At 61.9% G+C, this 23,298-nt stretch overlaps 3 protein-coding genes across 4 annotated transcripts; 1 reads left to right on the top strand and 2 right to left on the bottom strand.

Moving 5' to 3' along the window:
• Nucleotides 1-2,893: 2,893 nt before the first annotated feature.
• Nucleotides 2,894-4,603, bottom strand: HINT2 (histidine triad nucleotide binding protein 2). The gene is made up of 5 exons (XM_068177518.1): nt 4,442-4,603; nt 3,480-3,638; nt 3,292-3,396; nt 3,142-3,214; nt 2,894-3,037 (listed from the first exon to the last, which is right to left on the bottom strand). Exons 1-5 carry the CDS (start codon nt 4,493-4,495, stop codon nt 2,946-2,948), a joined length of 483 nt encoding a protein of 160 aa, XP_068033619.1. The 5' UTR covers nt 4,496-4,603; the 3' UTR covers nt 2,894-2,945.
• A 134-nt stretch (nt 4,604-4,737) lies between these two features.
• On the bottom strand, nt 4,738-9,152 carry TAF1C (TATA-box binding protein associated factor, RNA polymerase I subunit C). The gene is made up of 14 exons (XM_068177519.1): nt 8,980-9,152; nt 8,798-8,891; nt 8,535-8,641; nt 8,348-8,443; nt 8,196-8,266; nt 7,862-8,109; nt 7,677-7,787; nt 7,441-7,564; nt 7,260-7,330; nt 7,014-7,150; nt 6,791-6,919; nt 6,469-6,643; nt 6,218-6,355; nt 4,738-5,935 (listed from the first exon to the last, which is right to left on the bottom strand). Exons 1-14 carry the CDS (start codon nt 9,109-9,111, stop codon nt 4,767-4,769), a joined length of 2,802 nt encoding a protein of 933 aa, XP_068033620.1. The 5' UTR covers nt 9,112-9,152; the 3' UTR covers nt 4,738-4,766.
• A 2,255-nt stretch (nt 9,153-11,407) lies between these two features.
• Nucleotides 11,408-21,388, top strand: TMEM8B (transmembrane protein 8B). Of its 2 annotated transcripts, XM_068177550.1 has the most exons (13): nt 11,408-11,566; nt 14,735-14,924; nt 15,985-16,192; nt 16,329-16,462; nt 16,599-16,858; nt 17,109-17,464; nt 17,754-17,850; nt 18,054-18,177; nt 19,772-19,914; nt 20,088-20,266; nt 20,353-20,499; nt 20,575-20,691; nt 20,889-21,388. In XM_068177550.1, exons 1-13 carry the CDS (start codon nt 11,470-11,472, stop codon nt 21,222-21,224), a joined length of 2,388 nt encoding a protein of 795 aa, XP_068033651.1. In that variant the 5' UTR covers nt 11,408-11,469; the 3' UTR covers nt 21,225-21,388. The 2 variants fall into 2 exon arrangements, with proteins under 2 accessions (XP_068033651.1, XP_068033650.1); XM_068177549.1 differs by lacking the exon at nt 11,408-11,566 and having other exon boundaries at nt 12,994-14,924.
• The last annotated feature ends 1,910 nt before the right edge of the window (nt 21,389-23,298 follow it).

Genomic DNA, 23,298 nt, shown 5'->3' with positions numbered 1-23,298 from the left:
TCTTGTCCCGGTGTCGTGGGGCCACCACTTAGGACAAAGCTAGCCGCAGGGCTTCTCGGGGGTGCACCGTACCTGGGCAGGACCAGCGCAGCCCCCCCTGGGGCAGCAGGAGGGACGTGCCCAGAGCTCCTGAGGACACACTGCTGCTCACGGCTTGACCCAAGTGACCCCCACACCACTTGGGCCTGGCACTGGAATATGCCCGCTTGCCCCAGGGACCCCCAGCTGCCCTAGGGTGATGGGGCGGAACTTGCCCGGCGCCTGGCTGGGGGCAGCCTGTGCCCGCCGGCATGGAGCAGCAGCCTCCTCTCACCACCAGCCCTCGATGGGCCCCCAGCCCCATCCCTGCAGAGGCCAAGCAGAAGAAGGGCCCTTTGATAGCAGGCGGCAGGCTTGGGAGTGAGGGTTGTTATTCCAGTGCTTTGCGGTGTGCGCCGACGGGGCACCATGCGCTCCACGCTGGGGCCTCTGTTTTTCCTGGCTGGGGATGTGCTCGGTCCTTCTGGCCTCGGCGGGCCGGGGGGGCCCCCACTGGGGACCGCTCCTCCCTGCGGGCCCTCGGCCCCGTGCCAAGCAGGGGCTCCTCCAAGCCCATCTGCTGTACAGCTGCGGGGAGGAGGGAGAGATGGGAGACGTGTCCTGAGCTCATCTCATGGCTTCCCCATGCTGGGGCCGCATCAGTCCTGCTGCCCCTGGCAAGGGGTTGGTGCCGGGGTGCCCCCAGGGCTGGCAGCTGTGAGGGTTCTGGGTTGCATGCTGTTAGTCATGCCCCCATGCTCAGCCATGGCCTCTGTGCTGGTCCCTGAGGCGCACCCCTACACCAGCTCATGCTGAAGGGGCGGCAGCTTGGGGACCCTGCGCCAGCTTGCATCCCTTGGTGGTCTTCCTAGGAGCATCCCCAGATTCCTCACAAATCACCCGTAGGCTTACCAAAAGCCTGGCTAGGCAGCATGGGTGCCTGAGGGATACTGAAGGGACACCTACAGCACCAAAGTACACTGCGGGACAGGGAGCCTGGCGATGCCACCCCGAGTGTGCGCACCCACTGTGGGGCAAACCACTCTGTGGTGGTCTGTGGGGCATCACTGTGGGGCTGTGCTGTGGTAGCCTCAGCTCGGGCAGCAGCCCTGGAGCTGCTGCAGCACATCTGGCTGCCTCTCGCGGCCGGCTGACACATCCCTCGCAGCCCCCCCGCCCGGCTCTTTTGGGAACTTGCGTCATTCGTGATCCTCTCCGGCTGAGGAACCAAAACAGCCGCTGGCCCCCGTTCCCCGCCCCCCACCTCGGCCCCATGGGGCTGTGCCCACTGTCCTGCCCTGCCGCTGCTCGGGGACTGACAAACCTGGCACAGGAATAAACACGATGGCAGGTGACCGGCCCTGACCTCGCGTGCCAGCCCGTGCCCTGTGCCCAGTAGAGCACTCCCTGTGGAACTGCTCTGGGCAAGCCCTGGGGGATGATGTCCTGGGGATCCCCGGCCCCTCTTTAGCGTCCCCACCTCGCCAGGGACACCCAACTCTCTTTGGGGTACACATCCCCAAGGCAGGGCTGTCCTGAGTTCAAGTGTGGCCTCAGCCCACACTGAGCCTCAGAGGCAGGAAGCAGCAGTATCAACAATTTTAAGGCTCATTTACACCCCGAAAACATTCCCCATACTATACTGGGTGTGTATGTGTGGGAAGTGACTGGGCTCTGCCACAGCCCCACACAGCTCCCGAGGGCCCCCCGCCGTCAGCGCCACCGAGCCGGGGGATGAACAGAGCCGCCATTCTCCCCGGCGGGCTGCGGTCCCCTGCGCGGCGGCTGGCGGGGGCCCAGGCGGTCCCGACGGCGGTGCCAGGTGGGCCGTGCACCGCGCCAGCACCGGCCCCTGCCACTAAATATAGCCACGGCACGCGGCCACGGCCCGGCGGGCGCGGGAGGCACGCGGCAGGGAGCGCGCGGCCGCATGCGCCGAGCCCCGCGTGAGCTCCCCTCACGGGGCCGGCGCGGGCACGTGCGGGCACGGGACCGCGGTCAAGGCCCGTGAACAGCGCCGCGCGTGCGCGGAGCCGGCGGCGCTTTGAGTGCAGCGGGGTCTGGGGTGTGCAGTTTCCCTCCGTGGTTCACGGCTGTGGGGTCTGGAGCGAAGGGTATGATGTGTTTTCCTTAGTGTGCGCTTTTGGGGGGGGGGGTCTGGGGTGAGCAGTACAGTGAGTTTCCCTCTGAGGTAGCTGGGGTGTCTGGGGTGAGCAGTGCAGTTGGGTTTTGCATGGCAGTGCAAACACAAGCAGTACAGTGGCTGCAGTATGGGGGAACTACATGGGTTTGTGTACATGGAGGTCGACCCACCATGCAGCCTGTCTGCCCTGTGCTCTGCTCAGGGTTATGATCTTCCTGGGAGCTCCCAGAGAGGTCCGTCTGGGGTGGACAAGAAGTACACGTGCAGTCAACAAGCCTGCTCCGAGGGCATTTAGATCAATCTAGTGCAATTAACTGGTTTTGAAAAGCAGGGAAACATCAATGTCCAGCACAGGGCTCTGGTGGCAACACAGCGGGGTTGGCAGGGGGGAAACCAGAAGCAGTAGAGGGGCATTCAGGGATGCTGGGGCTGGGTGAGCAGTTCTGGACGTGGTGCACTACTGACACCCCTAGGATGTTCCCCACCTTGGGGACAACCTTGTGGCACCCAGGCTGCTCCCCCAGCCCAGCACTAAGATGAGTCTTTTGCCTGTGAGCTGTGGGCAACCCCACAAAACCCTTCTCCTTCAGCCGTGGGGTTGGTACGTGAGGAGCCCAGACCCTCTGCAAAAAGCAGGGTACCAACTCTACTGCTGTGACAATGGAGGCCAGCCCTGCCCTGCTCAGGCCAGCCACCTCTACCCCCAAAAATGCCACCCTGATGCAGCGCCACTGAAGTCACCACCAAGGAGATGCTTTATTGGGGATCAAGTGGGTAATGGGCGTTAGCCAGGGGGCCAGCCCATCTGCCGCCCCCCCAGCACATGGAGGTGCAGGTGGTAGACGGACTGTGCACCATGCTTCCCATCGTTGATCACTGTCAAGAGAAGTACAAATGTCAGGCCACCCCCTTTGTCCCCAGCCTCCCAGGACCACCAGGGAGGGTCCTGCCCCACAGAACAGTAGGGGATATCAACTCACCAAGGCGGTAGCCATCAGCCAGCCCCTCTGCCTGTGCCGTGCGTGCCGCCACCACCATCAAGTGCCCCAGCAACTGAAGAAAGGGGGAGCAGCAGGGTTAGCACTGTGTGACCCCCGCCACCAATGTCCCAGGGACCTCTCCGGACTCACCTCAGTGTCCTGGGGACCCACGCGGCTGATCCGGGGGATGGGGCGCTTGGGGATCACCAGGAAGTGCACAGGGGCTTGGGGGGCCACATCACGGAAGACAAGGCACTACCAGGGGGAGCAGGGTAAGCCCCACACCCGGTAGTGCCCCCCTGTCCCGGTGGGGACACAGGTCCCGCTGCCCCAGCTACCTTGTCATCCTCATAGAGAATGGTGGCAGGGATGGTGCGGTCGATGATCTTGCTGAAGATGGTGGGCTGCCCTCCTGCCTCCTCACCAGCTGCTGCTGCCTGCTGCGCCTTGCCCACCTCCCCGTCCCGTCCGCCGGGCGCCGACACACACCGCTGGGGCTGAGGGGCATACCTGGCTTACAGCCTGTGTCCGCGGGGACAAGGACAAAGACACCGCCGTGGGGGTGGGTGGGGGCGGGTGGGGGCATGTGGAGGAACACGCGTGCAAGGTGATGGGGGTGATGGTGGGATGCACGTGGGGGTGGCAGGGGACGCGTGGGGGGATGCACACGGGGGTGACATGGAGTGCACGCTGGGATATGGGCGAGGGTGGGGGTGATATGCATGTGGGGGTGATGAAGGGTACACATGGGGGTGATCAGACTAATGCATAGAGTGATGGGGGATGTGATGGGGGATGCATGTGGAAAGTGGTGGGATTTATACAGAAGCCCTGGGGGTGCACACAGGGGTGATGGTGGGGTGCATGTGGGGGTGATGCTTGGCTGTGACAGGGGGTGCAACATGGGGCAGCAGGGAAGTGCACACGGGGGTTACGTTCATAGCGGTAAGAGGGGCAGATGCCCAGGGGGCTGGTAGCGAGCTGTGCTGACAGGGGTGACAGGGGACCGTCCACAGCCTGGACAGCGGGCTGTGCTCCCAGGGCACTGTCCACAGGCCTGACAGAGATCTGTGCCCTCGGGGCCGCAGGCTGGGGTGGGGGTGGATACCCACGGGTGCTCCGAGGCCCCGTGCCGTGGCCTAGGGGTGCGCGGGCCGGCGCTCATGCCCGCCGCGGACTTTGCCCGAAGGTGGAATGGCGAGCATGGTGCGGACCCGTTCCGGTGCCCCAGCTACCCTGTACACCCCGGTGTCTCCCTTATACCGGGACCCCCCCCGTCCCCGCGTGCCCCCGCGCCCACCTGCCCCGGGCGCAGCGCGCCCCGCAGCAGCCCGCGCGCCAGCACCGCCGCCATGGCCGCCGCTCCCGCCCCCGGCACCCACACCCGTCCCCGCTCCACGCCCCCTTAAAGCGCCCGCCTGCCACCACGCCTGGCAAGCGGGCGACCCTCGCGTCGGAGCATCCCGGCGGGGACCCGCCGACCGGGAACAATGGTCACTCCCTCCCCGAGGGGAGTCTCGACGCCAGGCGTCCCGCCCGACTTCCCTCGCTCCTAAGGGTGGGTGCCTTGACCAAACAATTGAGGACTCTGGGAAGAAGGCTGCCCCAAGCAGGTTTATTTGCACTCAGAAGCCCATTCGTGGGCGCTTGCGGCGGGGCTGCGAGGCAGAGGACAGCTGGCTCTGTGAAGAAGGGATGCACAGCTGGCTGGCCTGGCTGCTAGGGAGCTCTGGGGGCTCGGGGGGCCCCTCGGCCCACACGGACAAGTAGTCCCGCAGCGTTTTTCGCCGCTCCTTGGGGATGCCGCGGCAGCGCAAGCTCTGTGAAGACAGCAGGGCTTCGTCGGGTGCTGGTGAGGGCGGGGGGCTGCAAACTGGGGGGCTGCCTGCTGGTGGTGAGGCCTCCTGGGAGAGAACAGGTGGGCAGCCGTGGGAGAGCTGCGAGGGGCCCACATCACTCAGCTCGGACAGCTCAGACTGATAGGTGAGGGAGGAGGTGAAGCTGGCCGAAAGGCTGCGGCGGCCCTGGGCTCGCTTCTGCCGCCGCCGCCGCTCCCGCAGTGCCCGCTGCCTCTGTGCCACACTGAAGCTTGTCCTCTCCTCCCACCACTGCTCCCAGTCCCCAGCCCAAGATGCTGTCAGACGGGTACTTAGGGGGTCTGGACCCCCTGGCAGCTCCAGGGTCTGTGGCAGGGGAGGGGGCTGGAGAGCCAAAGGCTCCCAGCACTGGATGCGGCCCCCTTCCTGCATGGTTTGGCGCAGCCGCTGGCGCATCTGTCTCTGCAGGCTGCTGGGGCCTGTTGGCCCTTCCAGATCTCTGCGGGTGAAGAGGCGCCTCTGGCTGAGGCTAGGGGACCAGGTGTGCTGGGCCGGCTCCCTCCAGGCCTTGAAAAGGGCCCTCAGCCAGCGGCGGTACCGCAGAGCTGCAGCTGGGCTGGGCACCACTGGGGACGGCTGGGGGCTGGCACATGGCTCCTGCAGTAGTTCAGCTTCCTCCAGGGGTGCTGGTGTGCCCATGTCCTCTTCCTCATCGATAATCACCTCCAGGTTGGGCAAGTAGAATGTTTGCTCTTCCTCCTCTTCTCCCTCACTGCCCAAGTCGTGTGGGCTGCTGGCTGGAGCTTCGAAGAGGGGGGAAGAACCAGGGGCTGTTGTGGCCTCATCCCTCGATGGGGGTGCAGGGGGCTGTGCTGCCTTGTGGGTCAGCCTCTGGCAGAACACATCCCCAGCCTCAGAGAGCTGGAAAATCAACATGGACTTGTGCGGTCCGTCCTCCTGCACCATGGCAGCCAGCCCTGCAGGAACAGGAAAGGCACTGTTACCAGGGTTCCAGTCCTGGGAATACTCCAGGGGCTTGGCCAGCAGTGGGGGCTGCCTCCACCCCTCAGTGGGCACTCTCACTGGTTCCTGCCCTGCACATCTTTTTTCTGTGTCATTAATCTCTTCTGCAGGATTGTTCCGGTGCTTTTGCTTTTTAAGCCACGCTCCAGCCAGGCCATGACAAAAGCTACACTTCCACTCTGTTCCACCTTCTCCCCCACCAGGACCTGCAGCCTGGGGCAGAGTGGGACACTCACCTGCTGCTGGAGCTGAGAGGCGCTGCTGGAGCAGGTGGTGGCGGTGCGGGAGCTGGGTGGGCAGGTGCTGCAGGCACCCTGCGATATTGTGCAGCTTCTGCGGAGTCCCTGCCAGCTGACATGCTGACTGGCTGCCCCCTGAGGAAACACTGTCTGGTGAGCACAGGTGCCAGAGCAGCAGCTGATCCCAGCAGCAAAGAGGCTAGGACACAGGCACAGAGGAGCCCTGGCTCTGAAGCTTGATCTCTTACCCCGGTATTGCAACAGCAACAGCTCCTGGGTGCGGGACGCACCAAGCAGCACCTTGTGGCTCCTCTCGGGCTTCCCTGGCATCAGGTGTGCAAAGAGTGGAGGGGCCTTCATCATGTGTGCCCACTTCAGAACAGGCACCAGCGGCAACCGCTCGTCCATCACATACACGGAGAACTAGGACAGAAGTCTTGGCTCAGACAGGACACACCCCAACGCACTGTAGCAGCTCCCCTCAGTTGGAAAATCCTCATGCCCCATAAGCACTGGGAGACACAGCTGTGCAGCGTGTCTTCCCCAGCTCCCAGCTGTGGTGGGACTCACCTGGGTGGTGACAAGGTACTGTGAGGGGTGAGCCCTGCCCAGGTACATGGGCAGCACCACACGCTCGCCCTGCTGACAGCCAGCTTCCTCACCCACCTTGAACAAGTCGAAGTGGCATCTCTTGGGGGCCTGAAACAGTAGAAGAGCATGCAGTCAGCACTCTGGGCTGTGGATCCCTCTTCCCTGCCTGCCCCCAGCACCACGCCCACCCTCCCAAGCTGACCCGGGCATCCAGGCACTGCAGGCCTGTGCGGTCAGCACAGCTGAGCACCCGTGGGTGAGCTGTGAAGTCACTCCAGCGCCAGGGTGAATGGTCCCGAAAAAACATGGTCTGGGGGTCATGGCGGAGCTGCTGCAGCCTGTGGGGAGATAGCAGTATTGGCACGGGGCAGGGCTGCCCCAGTCACTTGGGCCTCCCACCCCCTGAGACTCCACTGTCTGCATGAGCCCTGAATGCCCTATCTCACCCCGGTCTCTACGCTCCAGAGGTAGACGGTCCCGCTCTGGGTGCAGACAGACAGCTCCCCGGGAAGGTGAGGGCTGCAGGACAGGGGGCACAGCATCACCATGGGGCGACAGAACCTGCCACACAGAGCAGGGCTGTGCCCGCAGAGCACCCCCCTCACACAATCCCTTCCTCCAGCACCCACCTGACAGTGAGGCAGGAGGCAGGAACATCAGTGCGGATCACCTGTAGTGGGGCAGGAGCTGCCCCTGTCTTGCCCGGCACCCTCCAAACACCACAGTGATAGTCTGAGCGAACCCCAACAAAATCTGTCAGGGGGAAGGAGGTGGCATGTGATCTGGCAACATCCCAGGAGTCCCCTGCTGCCCCTCCCCCCTCCATCCTGTCTGCCTCGAGATGTGGATGCTGGGGCTGGCTCACCTTGCCCATCCACACGGGCTGCAGCCACTTGCCGGATGCGCCCGCTGAGCTCAAACTGCACTGGGGAGCCCTGGGCATGGGGCAGCTCCTCCAGCACCACATCTTGGAAATCTGGAATGCTGGCTAAGGGCGGTGCAATACAACCCCCACTTCCCTCCCCAGGCACAACCCATGGGGAAGGATACAGAGGTGGTTCATGGCCTGCCCTCTGGGGTGCACCAGGCGGCCCATGGGTGTCCCCCCGTCTTCAGGGGGCAACCAGGCCAGTGCCCCCCCAGTGAGGCTGTCATCAAAGAGCAGGTTGGACCACTGCTGCGTCAGCTCCTCATGCAGGCAGTCTGCCAGCAGCTCCAGCGGCACCTCGAAGAGCCAGTCACGAGAGAGGTGGGAGAACCAGCGCAGGCGGGAGGCCAAGTGCTGCCGGGGGCAGCCGCTGCAGGGCATGGACAGCATCAAGTGGGGGGACAGAGCAGGAGCCCCCACAGACCTCTGCAAGGCAGGGGACAGAGGGACACTCACCGTCGGGCCTCCAGACGGTTGATGTCCTCCAACAGGGCCGTCATCCGGATGGTGCTATTCCGGGCTGGTCTCTACAGGAGTAGGGGGCAGAGATTGAGACTGGCAGGGGGAAGGGTGGGGAACAGCCCTGTTATCCCTGGACAGACAGTGACCTTCAGCTTGGCGTTTCCCAGGTAGAAGTTCTTGTGCAGCAGACGCCCCAGGGAGCCAAAAGCGTCTTCTGGGTGATCCACAAAGAAATGGCCCAGCTGTGTGGGAGGAAGGGGAAAGGGTCAGTGCATGCAAAGGTCCCACGCTGCCCCCTAGGTCCCTGCCAGGATGCAACGCCTCAAATCCCACCTGCCTGGCGAAGTCCAGAGTGGCTCCAGACTTGCCTGCCCAGAGCTTCCTGCACAGGCTGCTGCGGTACAGGATGTCCTGAGGCGCAGGCGAGGGGATCCAGCAGCCTGTGGGGAGAAGGAGAAGGCAGAGGCCGCTTGGCATCACACGAGCACAGGGACACCGCTCAGCACTGCGGGGCAGCAGCAGCGGCGATAGAGGTGGAAGGCATGTTTCCCCCGGGCCCCGTGCAGCGAGCCCCCGCCCGCTCCCGCGGCTCTCACCCGCGCTGGGCAGCAGCACCGGCACGGCCGCAGCGTCGGCGGCTTCCCACCTTTCGCCCGTCGCGCCGCGGCGGGGCACGAACGCCGGCTGCACCTGCGGGAAGCGAAGGAGGAGAGTCAGAGCGGCCCATGAGCGTCCTGCCCGTTCCCTCGGCCGGCCGGGACCCCCGCCAGGGGCTCACCTGACGGCGGCCGGGGCCGCCCGCCAGCACCTGCCCGTGCTCGCCCCAGCCGGCGACCGGCGCGGGGCCGCCCTCTTCCCGCGGCGGGCCGGAGCCGAAGTAGGAGGGGAAGAGCTCGTCCGGGAACTCCATGGCCGCGGTACCGGGCACAGGGGCAGCACGCGGCCGGGCCGGCGCTCCCGCCACGCCGTGGGGATGGCGCGGCCACCGCCAATGGCGTCACCGTCGCGCTGCTGCCGCCGCGCACCAATCAGCGCCCGGGAACAGCGCGGGACAGAGCGCCGCCGGCGGCACAGCCACGCGGGGCGCTCCCGCCCCCTGGTGGCTGGAGGGTAAAAACGTACGGCCGGCAGCGGGACCGGGACGGCCCCGGGATGGGAACGGGATGGGAAGGGGAACGGGCGGGGGAAGCGGTGGGACCGGGATGGGAACGGGACGGGAACGGGAACGGGCGAGGGAAGCGGTGGGACCCATTCGGGAACGGGAACGGGCGAAGCAAAGTGGTAGGACCGGGACGGAAACGGGCGTGGGGAAGCGGTGGGATCGGGATGGGAACGGGACGGGACGGGTAGGGGAAGCGGTGGAACTGGGACAGGACCGGGCACAGGGAATCGTGGGATAGGGCCGGAGCAGGACCGGCACTGGAGAATTATCGGGTCAGGACCCCGCGGGGGCACGGGCAGGAGTACGGGCATTGTTTCCCTCTGCTCGCCTCGAGAGCAGTGAAACCCCCCTGTGAGACCTGCCAAGGGCACACCTGGTATTCCGTGGCCCCGGTTGTGTGGCCATGGGGCACCCCACACACCAGCGGGGTGTGTGGGGCCATTGGACAGTCTCAAATATCTGAGGGCTGTGGAGTTGAAGTTTAGCTCCTGGAAGGCTGAGGATGTGCCAGTCCCCTGTCCCACCCTGCCCTTCCTCACATCTGCTTGGCCTCGGGGAACCCACTCCCACCCCCGCTCTGTGCTCCTTCCTCCCCACAGGGTGGTTGTTCACGCGCCATGAGGGAGCCACCTGGCCCCAAGCCTCCATAGGAACCCACACAGAGTTCAGGTTAGTCCCATGGGGCTCTGATGGGACCCTGGAGCTTTTGGAGAGTATCTGGAAGACAGACACGTTCCCCAGTCCATTTCCCAAGGAAAGCATGACCAGCTTTCTCCTCGAGGGACAACGGTCCTTGTACATCACTGTGCCAGAGGCCACTGGCCCCAGAGCTGTGCTGGTGAGGTCTGCACTGGGGAGGGAACCCCCAGCCATGCCTGGAGCGGGTCTGTGCTCTGGGGAGGGTTGCTGGGCAGTCAGGCTGGGACATGATGGGGTGGCTGCTCCTGCTGCAGCTCCCAGGGTGCCCTGTGGGGAGCACAGGATGGGAGAGGAGCACTCCCATGAGTAGTAACCTGCTGCCTCCATTATGGCCAAGGAGGATGGTGATGTCAGGGGAGTCTGGGGATGATGTCAGGGGAGTTTGGGAAAGTGATGAGATTGTTTCCAGTCAAGATGGCCTCATCCCTGCAGGTGGTGCCCAGACTCCCTCTGTGGGACACCTACTCTCTAAGATACATGCTACAATTTGCTTTAAGAAGGTGGTAGCCACTGGTAGAAAACCACCTGACCCCCCTACACAGCCCCCTGTGGGGTAGGTAGCCCCACCACCTCCAGCTCCATAGGTAGCCCTCACTGCCTTCTATCCATTTCCCTAACTGCAGAACGTGCCAACAGCTCCATGTCCCTCTCCATTATATATTTCTGTACCCAGGACATATTTCTGTGCCCAGTACATATTCCTGTCCCCAGACCCGTGTCCCTGTTCCCTAGACCCACATCACTGTCCCCAGTCATTGTTTCTGTCCCCAGCCCCATGTCCCTCTCCCATAACCTATGTCCCTGTCTGCAGCCCCATGTTCCTGTCCCTCAGCCCCATATCTCTGTCCTCAGCCTATATCCTTGTCCCCAGCACCATGTCCCTGTCCCAGGCCCTGTGACCCCATCACCGGCCCGTATCTCAGTTCCATCACCATGTTCCTGCCCTCAGCGCCTTGTTCCTGGTCTCAGCCCGTGTCCCTGGCCCAGACGCTGTCTCTGTGCCCTGTGCCCCGTTCCTGGCTCCTATCTCCGTTACAGCGCCATGTCCCTGTCCCCAGCGCCATGTCCCTGCCCCCAGCCCTGTGCCCCAGCTCCCGGCCCATATCTCGGGTTCCAGCCCGGTGCCCCTTTCCCGTAGCCTCCCATCTCCATTCCCGCCCGTGTCGCCGTCCCTCCGTGCTCCGGTCAGCGCCGGGTCCGTCCCGGGGGGGACGGAGGGGAGGAATTGTCTCTCGGAGCGGGCGGGGCGTGGCGCGCCCACCGGTGATTGACGTGTCCGGGGACCAATGGCGACGTGGGAGGCGGCCCCGGTGGGCGGGGCGGGTGACGTCAGGGCCGCCGGTGCGCGGCGGGGCGGCCGGAGGCGCGCGCCCCACGGCAGCCGCGGCGGCGGCGGCGGCGGCGGCGATGGCCCGGCGGGGCGGCGGGAGCGGCGGGCAGCGCCTCCCGCTGCCGCTCCCGCTGCTGCTCCTGCCGCTCCTGCTCCTGCCGCCGCCCGCCGCCGGTGAGCGCCGCCGGGAGACCGGGGCGGGGGGCGCCGGTGTGGGGCGGCGGGGCGAGCGCGGGACGGGGCGCGGGAGCGCACGTCAAGGGTGCCGGCGCGGCGGGGGCGAGGCGGTGCCGCGGAGGAGGTGTGTGCGGTGGGTGGGAGAGGTGGTGGAGCGGAGAGCGGGTGTCCGTGCGGCGGGACGCGGGGGATGACGAGCTTGGGATGGGTGTGAGGTACCGGAGCCATGGGGTGAGGGGGGGTGCGCGCAGTGGGGCGGGTGGGTTTGGAGCCCGGGGGTGTGTGCGGTGGGCAGCGGGGCTGCAGGCACGGGGTGCAGGGATCCGTGCGGTGGAGCACAGGACAGCGCGCCGTGGGGCAGCGGGATGAGCGTGTAGTGGGCGTGAGGTACACGAGCGATGGGATGTGGGGTGTGCACGCAGTGGGGCGGGGGCCAGGTGAGAAAGGAGCACGGGGGTGTGCGCGGTGGGCAGGAAGGCTGGAGGTGTGAGTCACAGGGCTCCGTGAGGAGCCGTGGGGCAGAGGGATAAGCTTGGGATGGGTGTGAAGTACACGAACAATGGGATGTGGAGTGTGCATGCAGTGGGGCAGGGAGTGGGTGAGATGCGGTGGGGAGAAGGGCTGCAGGTGTGGGGTGCGGGGGTCCATGTGGTGGGGCACAGGGGATGAGCTTGAAATGGGTACATGCGTAGCTTGGGATGAGCTACATGAGCAATGGGATGTGAGGTTGGCATGCAGTGGGGCAGGGTGCGGGTAAGAATGGAGCACAAGGGCGCAGCTATGGGGGGATGGCATGCTGGGATGTGGGGTGCACCTGTGACGGGACACGGTGAGTGTGGCACAAAGGATGGGGCCCGTATGCAGTGGGGTTTGGGGCAGATATGCTGCAGAGTACAGAGGTGTCCCCAGTTGGGTGTGGGGTGCCATGGGGCACAGGGTACACCTACACTGGGACATGAGGTGGGTGCAATGGGCGCAGAGATGCTTCTGCAGGGGGGCGTTTGCATAATGGGGTACAGGGATGCCTGTGTAGAGGGTACTGGATGTCTGTGGAATAGGATGTGTGGCTGTGCGTGCAGTGGGGCACGGTGTACCCATGCAGTGAGGCAGATGAGCAGTGGGGTGCAGAGTTGTGCGTGCGAGGAGGATGCAGGCAGTGAACAGACAGTGGAACACCCTGGGAGGGAGGCGTGTGCGTGGGCAGTGAGTGGGCCCGGGGGGTTGCAGATGCAGAGCAGAAGGTTCTGTGCGTGCAGGGGGCAGCGGAGATGGACAGCCTGCAGAAACGGGGGTGCGTGTCCAGCGGGGCGTCAGGATGTGCGGGGGATACATCAATGGCAGTAGGAGACCAGGAGCAGGATATGGGGCAGGGAGTGACCGGGATGCGGAAGGATACTTGGAGGCTTCGAGGGAGCATCCCCCGGGAAGGGGGGCAGCTGGCCGGGGGCTGCCGGTGCCAGGGTGCAGCGGGGGGGCGGCAGCGGGAGCTGTGCGCGGTGCTGACCGCCGGCCGCGGAGCTGTCCGCGGTGCTGACCACCGGCCGCGACCTGAGGCTGTAGCAGCGGGGCTGGGGTCCCGCGGCTCAGGCCGCTGGCCGGCCTGAAGCAGAGGGGCTTTGGCTTTTCTCCTTCCATCCACTCCGCTTCCGTGGATAGCAGTCTCGCTCCATCCTTCAGCACCTTTTCCGTGCTCTGGCTGCACTGCCATGCCGCCTCAGACTGACCCTCTGTGTGCAACCAGTTCCCTCACCTTGTCCTGGATGAGAGAGCATGGGGGGGGGGGGCTGCGCTGGGACTGGGTAGCCCCGGGTCCTTCCCTCAGTTCCCCTTCTGGAGTTGTGTTCAACACCCTTCCTGGGGTCCCCTGCCAGGTCACTGTCCCCACGTGGGGCTGTGGAGTGACCAGGTGGTTCCTGGTGGAGAAATTGGGATCGGATGCTCTTGCATTGAGAAGGCAGGTGTTTCATGCCTGGCTTGTGCCGGCTGGGAGTGAAGGGGAGGGGGAGCTGCCTTTGTTCCAGACAAGGGAGCAGATGCATGTCAGTGTACAGCCTGCTGGGGCTGCACACACGCAGCACAAACACACGTGCATACAAGCACATGCGCACACTCCCGGCCAAGAACATGTGGTGCAAAGCAGACCCTCTTCTCAGCTATCCCACTTCATGCTGGATGAGTCTTCTTGGGCACAGACCTGCTCCCAGCCCACCCTCTGCTGACCTCCCCCTTTCCAGCAGCTTGTGAAGAGGGGTATCTCATTCTTGCTGTGTCTCTAGAGAAAAATGGATGGGTCTCCCAGGCTGGCACTGGTGTAGTGTGGTAATCGTAGGTGAAGTTATGGCTGCTGTCTCGAGTCCTGTTCTCCCTTGTGACAAAGAAGTGGCTGTCTCACTGCTGCTGGGGCTCCTGGAAATCCCTGAAAATCGACTGTTCAGGCAGCCGATCGGGGGAGGTGGCCCCCACCTGTGCCGTGGGCTTGCAGGAAGCATCTTTCAGACTTGGGACTGTGCACAGGCACACACCCCCATGGACGTGGGTTTGCATCCCTCTGCTCTGCCGTGCATACAGACAGCACCCACGTTTGCATATGTGCACACATATGTGCACCGTTCCTCCTCCACAAACCATGGGAGAGCTGGGAGGCGGTGCAGGAAGTGCTCTGCTTGCTCCTTCTTCTTGTGGCTCGAGGATGAAACTCTGCACTTTACGATGGGCTCGGTGCTGAGCCTCCCCAGCAGGCAGATGAGGAGGAATGTGTATTCCTGTGGGAGCTGACCTGCTAGGGCATAGCTGAAGCCATGAAGAATGTCCCTTTACTATTACAGGTAAAATGCAGGGAGCAGAGCATGAGCAGCCAGGGCCATGGGCTCCTCAGGCTACTGGCCATCAGCACCCACAGCTCAGTGAAGTGGACTTGAGGTAGTGCTGAACCAGGAGTGATGCAGACTGTGCCAGGGCTGGGAGACACAGCTGGGGACAGCTGACATCAACCCTGGGGATTCACTGAAATGGCACTCTCCCAGCCTCTCCTGCCTCCAGGCTGCTGGACGCTTGTGACACGTTCTGAGCCTGGGTGGTGGGCCTGCTCTGGGGGGGGGGGGGGTGCTCCACAACCCCCTCCCCAATCCTTTGCCCTACTGAGAGCCCCTTGGGTCTCCTTTGCAGACGGGCTGTTTGTGACCGACTACTTCACCCGCACACCACGCAAGCTCAGCCCCTTCCGCTCCTTTGCCAGCATCGAGCTCTTCCACTTCCACATTCCCGAGGACACAGTCATCGCCGTCTGGAACCTTATCACCTTCAAGGAGCAAGGTGGCACCTTTGGGGATCAATGCCCAGACCGCAGCATCACCGTGTGAGTAAGCAGCCTAGCCTGCCTGTACCCTTCCTTCCTGTTTCTGCTCCTCCTGCCTGGATTTGCCCCACAGCTTGCCTGCTCTTGCCTGCTTCTTTGCTGGCACAAGCACGTGTACCTATGGAGTCAAAGAATCATAGACCACAGAATGCTTTGGGTTGGAAAGGACATTAAAGATCATCTTGTTCCAACCTGCTACCATGGGACATGTTCCACTAGAGCAGGTTGCCAACTGAGTACCACGCAGCTGCTCACTCATCCCCCCCTGCTCCCCCGGTGGGGAGGAGAATCATGGAAAAAAAGTAAAACTCGTGGGTTGAGATAAAAACAGTTAACTAATCAAAATAAATATGCCAATAACACTAATTATAAAACAGCTACAATAATAATAATAATAATAACAACAGCAACCAAAAGGAGAGAGAGAAATAAAACCTGAGAAAAACGAGTGATTCATCACACAGTTGCTCACCACATGCTGACTGATGCCCAACCTGTCCCCCAGCAGTGATTGGTGGCTCCATGCCAACTCTCCCAAGTTTATACACTGGGCAAGAGCCTCTTTATGGAACAGAATATGTTGTGTATGGTATGGAATATCACTTCAGTCAGTTTGGGTCAGCTCTCCAGGCCATGCTCTCTTCTAACATCTTGTGCACCCATTCTGTGGCAGAGCATGGGACACTGAAAAGTGCTTTAGGGTAAGCACTGATGAGCAACAACTGAAACGTCAGTATGTTATCAACATCGTTCTCATACTAAATCCAAAACACAGCACTGTACCAGCCACTAAGAAGAAAATGAGCCCTATCCAAGCCAAAACCCAGACAACATGTAAGCTCTCTCCCCATGATTCATCTTCCCAGGACCAATGCAGGCTCCACTCTTCTGTGCGTCTCATAGATGAACTGTTTTGCTTAAACACCCACTCAGGAAAGCTCAGCTGAAAGGTCCCAGCTTCCATGATGTCTTTAAGCATAGAGGAAGACACCCACATGTAGGACACTGGCCCTGCCACGATGCCCAGCCTACACCCTGCTGACTGCTTTCTCTCCTGCAGGTATTTCCGCTCAGGGGCTCCCTCTGTCATTAACCCGCTGCACACGCACTTCCCCAGGGACACGGCTGTCCCTGGCTCCTTCGCACTGACCCTCACCTGGACCTTGCCCAACCGCACCACAGGGGTGTTCAATGTCACCAGCCCACTGCCCGGGGACTGGTTCCTGGCTGCCCACCTGCCCAAAGATGAGGGCAAGATCTCCGTTAAGGTGAAGGGCCTGGAGGGAACATGGTGGGGCAGGGCTGGGGTTTGATTGCTCTGGGCTGGCAGTGCCCAGGGCAGGTGTCCCAAGTGGGGGCAGTGCCCTGTGCCCCTTGCCCTGTGATGACTCTCCTCTGCTGCAGGGACTCTACGAGGAGTGCCAGTATCTCTTCCAGCCACAGCTCATTGTGCAGCGCCTGGTGAACATCGCTGTGCTGTACCCCGGTCATGTCACCGAGCAGAGCATGGCCCCCCACAACCGCTCCTGCCTCTACAAGTGAGTGTGAGAAGGTCACCTAAGGAGGGGGGGCATTCTCAGGGTGGGGCGATGAGGGTGTCCCATCCCTCTGGCTTCCCTCCCCAGCCCTGTTAGTCCATAGTGATGGGCACAACCTGGCACTGCTGTCCCACAGGGTCTTTGTGCCCAGCTACACATCGCGGGTGCTCGTGGAGGTGCTGCGGTGCCGTGGGGCCGAGGGCTGTCCGCTCTGGCTCCGTGTGCGGGCCAAGGCTCCACCCCTGCACAACTCCACAACTCTGGACTGCCGGGAACATACTCCCTGCCAGCTGGCACAGGACCTGCCCTTCTGGCAGCACTGGTACTATGTGCTGGTGGAGAAACACCCTGGGGTGCCGGGCACCGTCTCCTTCCAGGTCACCGTGCAGCTCACAGGTGAGGGTGCATGTAGAGGTGTGGGTGGAAGCATGGTCTTGACTCTGCTTTGGTGTAGGGGCTAAAGGATGCCCACAGGATCTGTCTGCAGCTGGGCACAGGGTTATACCCAGCTCTGCTGGGATGGGAATGCCGTGAGATGTTTGGGCTGGGTTGCAAATGGAGATGCTTGGTGGGCAAGAAGGGAAGGTGGGAACCCAAAGTGGGCTGGAGCTGTGTGGTGCCCAGGCTGATGGTTCTGTCCCTCCAGACTGTTCCCGACCCAGCCTGGCCCGGCCACCCTTCCTGCCCTCCAGCGCCTCCATGAACATGCCCCACTCCTTTGGCTCTGCGGGTGGGCTGGCGCTGGGGGACAGCCCTCCACCCACCAGCCCCAATGACACGAAGCACCCAGTCCCCATCCCTGTCACCTTACACACCGGAGAGCGGTGCTGGCCTGTCCGTCCCACGCTGCGCAATGAGCTGGACACCTTCTCTGTCCACTTCTACATCTTCTTTGGGCCCAACGTGTCAGTGCCGCCGGACCGCCCCGCTGTCTTCGTCATCAACCTCCTGCCAGTGCTGGACAGTGGCGGGGTCCTCAACTTGGAGCTGCGTCTCAACGTGGTGAGGTGGCCACATACACTCTGAATGGGGCAGGGTAGCTTGGGCTGGGGGCAGGAAAGGAGATGGGTGATGTCAAGGTTGCAGCAGGGCAGGGAACAGGATCTGGGGTCACAGGCAGTGGTTGTGAAATTTTTGGGTGATGGAGAATGGATTAGGGTGCTCCAAGGCCTAGGTTTAGGATATTCTTGGGTGAAGGGCAGTGGGTCTAATTGGTGTGCTGTGGTCCAAGTGCTGTCAGACGTAGGGGACTTCCCTGGCACTGGTTTAAGGCCATCTCCTCTGCCATCAGAGCTCCCTGTGTGGTGAGAATGTGACAGTGTTTGGGTGTCTAAACCATGGAGTCCCACTGACATCCGGTGACAACACCTCGGTCACCTGTGAGACAGGTAGGCTGGGCTGTGCATGTCCATCCTGCCATGTCCATGGGGTCACAAGACCCCATGTGTCTGGCAAGAGGCTGGGTGGGGGGAGGCTGCATGGGGGCATGTGGCCCTGGAGCGTGCACAGGGTACTCTGTCCCTGTTCCAGCTCTGTCCAGGGCAAGGGGCTGCACCTTGCTCTGCTCACCCAGAACTGTTCTGGCCCACAGAGTCTCTGGCAGGCTTCCTGCTCTCTGTCAATGCCACAGCCAGCCTCAGCCGCCTGCGGATCCCCTACCCACAGACAGGTAGCTGGTACCTGAGCCTGCGCTCGCTCTGTGCCACAGAGCACGGGTAAGAGCCTCAGCATATCCCCTGCCTGTGTCCCGAGGGGGGATGTCCTCACCGTGACCTGTGCCTGTGTGTGCCGTGGGTCTGTGGGTGTGCCCGTGTCCTGCGCTGTGTGTCTCCGCTCATGTGTGTGCATGTGGCTTTGCGGGCCGTGTGTCACCGTGTGAGTGCTGCGTGGGCACGGATGGCTCCAACTCGCGTCTGCCTGACCATCTGTGGGTCCCCGCGGCTCTTCCCTCTGTCTCGCGGTTAGGAAGTGCCTGTCAGCTCGCGAACGCCGGGCATCTGTCAGTGCCTCTCCGCCTCCGCGGCAGGGCCCATCTGTACCCGTGCACGGGCGGGGACCGAGCTGTCGCTGGGAGGACAGGGCTCTGCTCTGCGAGTGAGGGGGCAGCTCTGGTCAGGCTGGGGCTCTGCTCAGCATCTCCAGGGACTGCTGCTGTGCTGTGGCTGTGCTCCTGGTCTCTGTGTCTGCCTGGAGCCTTGTGGGAGAGTGAGACTGGTGTCTGTGTGTGTGTGTGTGTGTGTGTGTGTGTGTTTGTGTTATGTGCAAGGATGTGGATATTCTCAGTTCAGTCAGAGAGAAAAAGAGAAGGTTTTCTAACCAGGCGAGAGCCTGGGAGACAGTTGGGAAAGAATGTAAATAATTCTCTAATCTATCTTGTTGTTCACATTGTTTATAGATAGGTTCTGCCACCGTGCGTCATTCACTGCACACCAATGGTGTGAGTGTTTTTACTCTAAGAGCAATGAAACTAGTCTGCACAATGTTCTCTGTAAATAGAGCGGTGCATTTGAAATAAATCAGAGTTCATTCTCTTTGCCTTTGATTTGGAGTAATTTTCGTTCCCGTCCTGCTCTACAGCAACACAAGGATGCATGAGTGCGGATGGTGCTGCATGCACATTTGGTGCAAGCGTGCATGCAGCACTGCATGCATGTTTGGGTGCAGCCAGCTCTGTGTGCATATTCTGGTTTGCACAAGCAGTCAGGGCTTTGCTGAAGCACTCAGGGCTGTATGTTCTGCACACATACATGTGCAGATTTGACTGTGTGAGGACACAGTCAGTGGACACAGGTGCAGCTGGCACTGTGTGCATATTTTTGCGAGTTGGGGTGCCTGTGTGTGCCCAGCCAGCAGGTGGTACATGCTGTCAGCCTGGGGGGGTTGCCTGTGCTCCTGGTGTGCTGGAGCTGAAGAGGTGCTGGCAGTGCCCAGGGTCTTGTGCTGGGGCAGCCCAGGGCAGTGGGTTTGGTGTGCCTGCTCTGACTCCTCTGTCAGCTCTGACTCCTCTGCTGCATTCCTAGTTCATGCTGAGTTGCCAGTCAACAGTCAGTCCTTCCCTGATGGGTTCACACATAGGCATTGCAGGGCAGGGCACAGTGTTTGCACAGCAAAGCCCAAGTGAAATAGGAACCAGCTGAGTGTGCAGCTCTCATCTACCACACGCAGCACCAAAGAATCTCATTTTCAAGCTTGCCCAGTCCCTGGGTCTCCCATCACCTGCCAAGTCTGCATGAGACAGGCGGCTCTGGTAGAGACAGGAGCTCTTCAAGGGCACAGGGTGAGGGCTGACCCCCTTCTCCCACCCCACAGGTTTGAGCCCTGCACCAACGTGACAGCTGAGGTGTACCTGCGCGCCTACCTCTCACCCTGCATCAACGACTGCGGCATCTACGGCCAGTGCAAGCTGCTGCGCACCAACAACTACCTGTACGCTGCCTGCGAGTGCAAAGCTGGTGAGAGCTGACCCAGGCACCCACAGACTCCCAGCATGCTTCCCCTTCCCCTTGGATAATACTTGTATCCCAGTAGTCCATTCATGCCAGGTCTCTGCAGGGTGCTGGAAAGGGGGTTCCCTGCCCACCCCCCCAGACCCTGCCCTGGTGACGGCAGCTCTCCCTGGTCACAGGCTGGAACGGCTGGGGCTGCACAGACAACGCTGAGGCTTTCTCCTATGGCTTCCAGCTCCTCTCCACGCTGCTGTTGTGTCTCAGCAATGTCATGTTTGTGCCTCCCGTGGCCATTGCTGTCCGCAGCCACTACCTCCTAGAAGCTGCTGTCTACATCTTCACCATGTTCTTCTCCACTGTGAGTGTGGCGTGGGGCAGGTGAGGGGCAGGTGAGGGGCTGGGGCTGTGCAGGGCAGCTCTCACACCCTTTCCCTGCTACCCCAGTTTTACCATGCCTGCGACCAGCCGGGCATTGTGGTGTTCTGCATCATGGAGTATGATGTGCTGCAGTTTTGTGACTTCTTGGGCTCTCTCATGTCTGTCTGGGTCACTGTCATCGCCATGGCCCGGCTCCAGCCCATAGTCAAGCAGGCAAGTGTGGGGAGGGAGCATGCAGGGCAGGCATGGAAGAGATTTTATCCTGATGGGTGCCCCACTGCCCCACAGGTGCTGTACCTGCTAGGGGCCATGCTGCTCTCCATGGCTCTGCAGATGGACCGTCACGGGCTCTGGAACCTTCTGGGGCCCAGCCTTTTCGCTTTGGGGATAATGGCCGTCGCCTGGGTAAGATGGTGCCCCTTATGTCCCCATCCTGGCTGCACTCAGCATCCTGCCCCTGCCAGCATCTCCCCTCTTCTGCCTTCACCCTTCCCCATGACCCCCTTTCCCTGGCTCCTGAGGGGTGTGTCGCCATGGCAGAGAGGTCGTGCCTGTCCCTGCTGTGGGCCCCCCCGTTCCAGCCTGTCCTTTCCCCACCACAGACGGCTCGCACCATCCGTCGCCGCCACTGCTACCCACCGACCTGGAAGCGCTGGGCTTTCTACCTGTGCCCGGGAGCGCTGATTGCAGCGGCGGCCGTGCTGCTCTACGCCTTCGTGGAGACAGAGGAGAACTACTTCTACATCCACAGCATCTGGCACCTGCTCATCGCTGGCAGCGTTGGCTTCCTGCTGCCGCCCCGTGCCAAGCCCAGCAGGCGCCTGGGGCCCCTGCCCCGGCGCAAGGGATGTGGGTACCAGCTCTGTGTCAATGAGCAGGAGGAGCTGGGGCTCGTCGACCCCGCTGTGGCCTCCATCAACAGTATTTGTACCAGCTGATGCTGAAGCCAGCTCAGACTCCTCTGTCATGGACAGCAGCCCTGTGGGGCTTGGCACCCACTCTCTTTGCTGGCCACCCATCTCTGGGGGTGCCAGGACTCCTGGACAGGCACACAGCCACCTGTGCCAACCTGTTCTTCCAATTACAGCCTGATTGAACTTGTCTCCAGGGGTTGCTGTGGCTCAGTCTGGGGCAGAGATATGGGGTCTCAAGGCTGAGCTGGGTCAGATTCCTCTCTTTGCTGGGCCATGGAGTTGCTGAGGGGATATGGTTCAGTGTGGAGGGGAGGAATGGCAACAGTCTCTGGCTTTCAGTCAGAGCTGCTACTCTGTGGTGGCTGCTCTGGAGCTGCTGCAGCTCCCACAGAGCTAAGTGGCCGGCAAGAAGTGAGGAGCAGAGGCTGCAGTGTTTTGGCTTTTGTCATGACAGGTTGCAAGGCTGGGATGTCTTTGTTGGGGCACTGTGCTCTCACAGGATGGCTGTAATGCCTGACCCGGGAGCATCTGTGCTGTACCAGGGCATCTGGGATCCTCTCCAAGCCTGCAGGACTGTGGTGAGCCCATAGCTATGGGTGCCATTGGCTGCTGCTGCTGCCTGCCGTGGCAATGCGCAGGTCTGAGAGGCCTCTGCCTTCAAAGGCCACATGCTCAGGAGCCCACAGCCTGTAAGTGTCACCCCAATTCCTGGGGCAGCCTGCCCCAGCACCCCACGTGTTGCTACACCCAAGGAGCAGTAGACTAGTGACCCTGTGTCCCTGCAGTTGCCACCAGCCCTGTCTCTGCAGGACACTAGGCTCCAGTGGGAGGGGCATTGCATGGACTGGACCCTGTGACCCGGTTGGGACAGCCCTTTCTCAGCCCCTGCTCCTTGTCTGGCTTATGGTCAGACCTGTGGGTTCAGCATCCACTGCCACCAGTGGTGACCATGGTGTGGTGACAGACACTTGGGCTGTGTGTGTACCTCAAGGACAGGGGGGTTTCAGTCTACTTCAGCAGCTCAGAGGGGTCCAAAGAGGACAGGGAAAGTTTCACTGACATTTTTCACCCCTCTGGGGACTTCCCCAGTCTCCTGAGAATTTCTCAGCCCTGCAGGGGTCTTCACAGTGGAATCCTGAGGCAAAGCTCTGTATCCTAGCAGCCACATCCCAGCTGAGCAGAGCCCACCTGCCAGCAGCCCCCCTCCCTGCACCCCTGGGGACAGAGCCCAGCACAGGGAGATTTACTGGATGCTTAACAGGATTAGCAACTGCAGGCAGGCAGGCAGCTATTTAATAGGACTGCAATCTAATTAAAACTGCTTCTTGGGAGCTGGGCCCCAGCTGGCCAGAGCAAGGTGGGCTTGGGGGTTTGTGGGGGCAGCTGGAGATGACTGTGGGGATGGGATTGGCAAAGCAGGAGGAGGGATGAGCTAGTGAGGACCATGGCAGTGCTGGTGAGTTCAGGGGTTTGCTGCCTCTGTCTCTGGGCCTTGGTGTGGGCTATGCCCATGGGGAGCCAGCCTGGTGTGGAAGTGTGCTGGGCAGCCTGGGCAGGAGCCCTAGTCATCGTACAAAGACTGGGGAACCTGCATCTGCCACTTTCCTTCCCCCCTGAGCTCACTCTCCAGCTCTCTCTCTACCATACAGAATGTCCTCTCTGGCCAGGTGGCAGATTAAGGATTAATTTTTTAATTAAGTCTAATTGCACCCCACTGGCAGTAGCAGCCCCCAGAGGATGAGGAGCTCAGCTTTAGCTTTCACATCAGCAAGAGGGTGGAGTGGAGCACTCACTGGACACAAGCTTGTCCTACACCAATGCACCCCAGGTTCATGGAGGTGTCACAACTGCATGCAGCATGCTTACCCATCCCTCATCCCCTGTCTCACTGCTGTAGGGCTGAAGTGCAAACCTGCTGCTTGTCAAATTTGTGAAGACTCTACAATAACAGAGCCAGTGGTGGGATGAGCTATCCCTGTGCAAGCAGCTGCACAGCCCCTGGCCTGCCCCACAGCAGACACCACAGGGGTGGCACATATGGGTTTGGACCCTTGAGGGGTCCTGGAAAAGGTGGGCAAGGGTTTTAGCCAGGAGAGCT

The sequence above is a fragment of the Anomalospiza imberbis genome, chromosome Z (assembly GCF_031753505.1).
Source record: "Anomalospiza imberbis isolate Cuckoo-Finch-1a 21T00152 chromosome Z, ASM3175350v1, whole genome shotgun sequence".
NCBI classification, from domain to species: Eukaryota; Metazoa; Chordata; class Aves; order Passeriformes; family Viduidae; genus Anomalospiza; species Anomalospiza imberbis.
This window is presented reverse-complemented; position numbering and strand designations above follow the sequence as displayed.

Excerpts from the sequence above, each read along its gene's own strand:
- TAF1C (XM_068177519.1), bottom strand. The coding sequence starts at position 9,111 with ATGGAGTTCCCGGACGAGCTCTTCCCCTCCTACTTCGGCTCCGGCCCG. Across the intron at positions 7,788-7,861 it reads GCAGGCCATGAACCACCTCT|ATTTCCAAGATGTGGTGCTG; the intron begins GTATCCTTCCCC and ends CCAGCATTCCAG. Across the intron at positions 7,565-7,676 it reads AGCCCGTGTGGATGGGCAAG|ATTTTGTTGGGGTTCGCTCA; the intron begins GTGAGCCAGCCC and ends TCCCCCTGACAG.
- TMEM8B (XM_068177549.1), top strand. The coding sequence starts at position 14,578 with ATGGCACTCTCCCAGCCTCTCCTGCCTCCAGGCTGCTGGACGCTTGTG. Across the intron at positions 16,859-17,108 it reads GGTCACCGTGCAGCTCACAG|ACTGTTCCCGACCCAGCCTG; the intron begins GTGAGGGTGCAT and ends CTGTCCCTCCAG. Across the intron at positions 18,178-19,771 it reads CTCTGTGCCACAGAGCACGG|GTTTGAGCCCTGCACCAACG; the intron begins GTAAGAGCCTCA and ends CCCACCCCACAG.
- HINT2 (XM_068177518.1), bottom strand. The coding sequence starts at position 4,495 with ATGGCGGCGGTGCTGGCGCGCGGGCTGCTGCGGGGCGCGCTGCGCCCG. Across the intron at positions 3,215-3,291 it reads TGGGTCCCCAGGACACTGAG|TTGCTGGGGCACTTGATGGT; the intron begins GTGAGTCCGGAG and ends CCCTTTCTTCAG. Across the intron at positions 3,038-3,141 it reads GGCTGATGGCTACCGCCTTG|TGATCAACGATGGGAAGCAT; the intron begins GTGAGTTGATAT and ends TTCTCTTGACAG.